This window comes from Cryptomeria japonica, chromosome 2 (genome assembly GCF_030272615.1).
Source record: "Cryptomeria japonica chromosome 2, Sugi_1.0, whole genome shotgun sequence".
NCBI lineage: Eukaryota > Viridiplantae > Streptophyta > Pinopsida > Cupressales > Cupressaceae > Cryptomeria > Cryptomeria japonica.
The window spans coordinates 94,123,001-94,125,172 of NC_081406.1; the positions used below are offsets into that span (position 1 = coordinate 94,123,001).

General features: G+C 36.9%; 1 protein-coding gene across 1 annotated transcript in view; it reads left to right on the top strand.

Annotated features, from left to right (window-relative positions):
* LOC131028238 (RING-H2 finger protein ATL5-like) overlaps positions 1-958 on the top strand; it is a 1,130-nt gene extending 172 nt beyond the window's left edge. Inside the window, exon 1 of the mRNA XM_057958484.2 lies at positions 1-958. This exon is cut by the window's left edge and continues 172 nt beyond it. Coding sequence (XP_057814467.2) covers positions 1-631 — 631 coding nt within the window. The 3' untranslated portion in view covers positions 632-958.
* Positions 959-2,172: the final 1,214 nt, after the last annotated feature.

The following is a 2,172-nucleotide window of genomic DNA, read 5'->3' on the forward strand; positions in this document are numbered from 1 at the left end:
GCATAATACAGAGCATTCGGCATTAATGTCGGCTTCTCCTCCTCCTGGGCAGAACAGAAATGAGCATACTACAGAGCATTCGGCAATAATGGCTTCTCCTCCTTCTGGGCAGAACAGGGAGGATCGTAATACAGAGCATTCGCCATTGATGTCTTCTTCTCCTCCTGCGCAGAACAGGGATGATCATAACACGGGGCATTCGGCATTAATAGATTCCAAGACGGCTCTGGCTGCGGATAATACAGTATTTGGGGCTTCTGCGATTGTTTTCACAGTGCTTCTCTTAATGATTGCCATTACAGTTTTCGTACTCTGTTTCAGACGATTCTGCCTTCGTCGATTGTCATTTCATAGCGATCGACAATCCGTCGGGAATCCTCTTTCACCAGATCGAAAACCAGTTGCAGAAAGTTTTCCTGTGTTTGTGTACGAGTGTAAGAACTACAGTGATCAAGGGCTTGAATGTGCGGTTTGTTTGAGTGAATTTGAGGAGGAAGAGAAGGGAAGAATTCTGCCTGCGTGTAATCACAGCTTTCATGTCGACTGCATCGACAGGTGGTTTGAGTCGCAGTCGACCTGCCCGATTTGTCGAGCCCCTGCCCGGGCCGCCATGAGCACGCGAGGCACGTGAAGAAAAGGTTCAGAAATCTATCAGATGTTAAATCCATGTGATGTGGAAATGATTTAGATGTACATTTTAGTCCTCACACTTGGAATGTGATTATCTTGTGATCAAATGCTTGTGTTGGGGTGTTGTGGGGTTATAGACCTAATGATGGCCCCAATACACTTTTCGAATGCTTGTGTCATGGGGTATATAGGTCAAATGGTAATAGTTTTATTTTAGTTTTGTGATGGAGAAAATTGTATATAGTGTCTTTTTTAATATGTTGAGTTCATGTTCATTTGAGTGATTTTTTATATAATAATAGGTGTAAAGGGGGTACAGAGCATAAGTTTTATTCAACTTTTATGTATAATCATATTTAAGGGTCACTTTTTATCTTGAATTCTATCTCTTTTGTACTTCGAATCAAATATGCGATCGTAAAAATGATTTCAATCACTTCAACACTTGTAGAAATGATCTGCTTGCTTTTGCACTTCAAATCTTAATTTTACCTATCATTATGAACATTATTTGTTGACTCTAGGCGTAAAAGGATCTCATGTGACCTTTGGTGTTGTATTTAAAATGTTAATCATAATTCATTTTAAGCATGCTAGAACTAAACATCTTCTAGTGACATTCTAGAGTTCTATTTATTATTTGCATGTATTGTCAAGAAAATACTACTAGAATATCTACATTACATGAGTATATAGGGCATCTTGCATGTTTGAGAGTGTTGTTTTTTTTATCATTTATTTAGTCATTAAATTCATATTCTTATGTGATTTGAGACAAGGAAGTAATTGTCCTTGCCACATGCAAACAGAAAAGCACGAGAACATTTTTTATGATTGAGGAAATCAAGGCAAGCCTAAAGTTGGAAAGGAAATACACCTACACTACCAGTAGCAAAGCTCAAAAGCAAAACTCTTAATACCAAAATGAAAGGAAATATGAATAATTTTTTACATTAACCCTAACACAAAATAATATCCTCCATTAATCCTATGAGGAAAGATGTCAGTGTGTTATCCTTTATCTATAGTAGCATTCCAATATACCACCACATAACAAGAATGAAAGAAAGTACAACCACACAAGAGGGAAAGAGACCAATATACCTTGGGAAAACCCTTTGAAAAATTAACCACCAAAGCACCAAAACCATTGTACTTAAAAACAAAAAAATAATTGCAATGCAATATCAAGCTCTAAGTTTTAACATGGAAACTAATGCTCTCGACCAAGAAAGAAACCATGCAAGATATTGCCTTCTATACAATAATGAGTAGTCATTGTTGCTATCCCTTTAAGACTAATTCAAGGATAAAGGAGAGTCATATATCTCACTCCATGCTTCTCAAGCACTTCTCAAAAATCAACTCAAGCCTCTAAGTGCTTACTCCAAGATTCACTTACAATGAACGAGTACAAGATATGAATTACCTTAATCCCAGGACTCCTATTTATAAATAAAAGAATAAAAAATTAGGGAAAACTTCCTAAAAGCTTCCTAACCACCTTTGGCACCATTATGTAATGTACCTAAGGAAAAACAA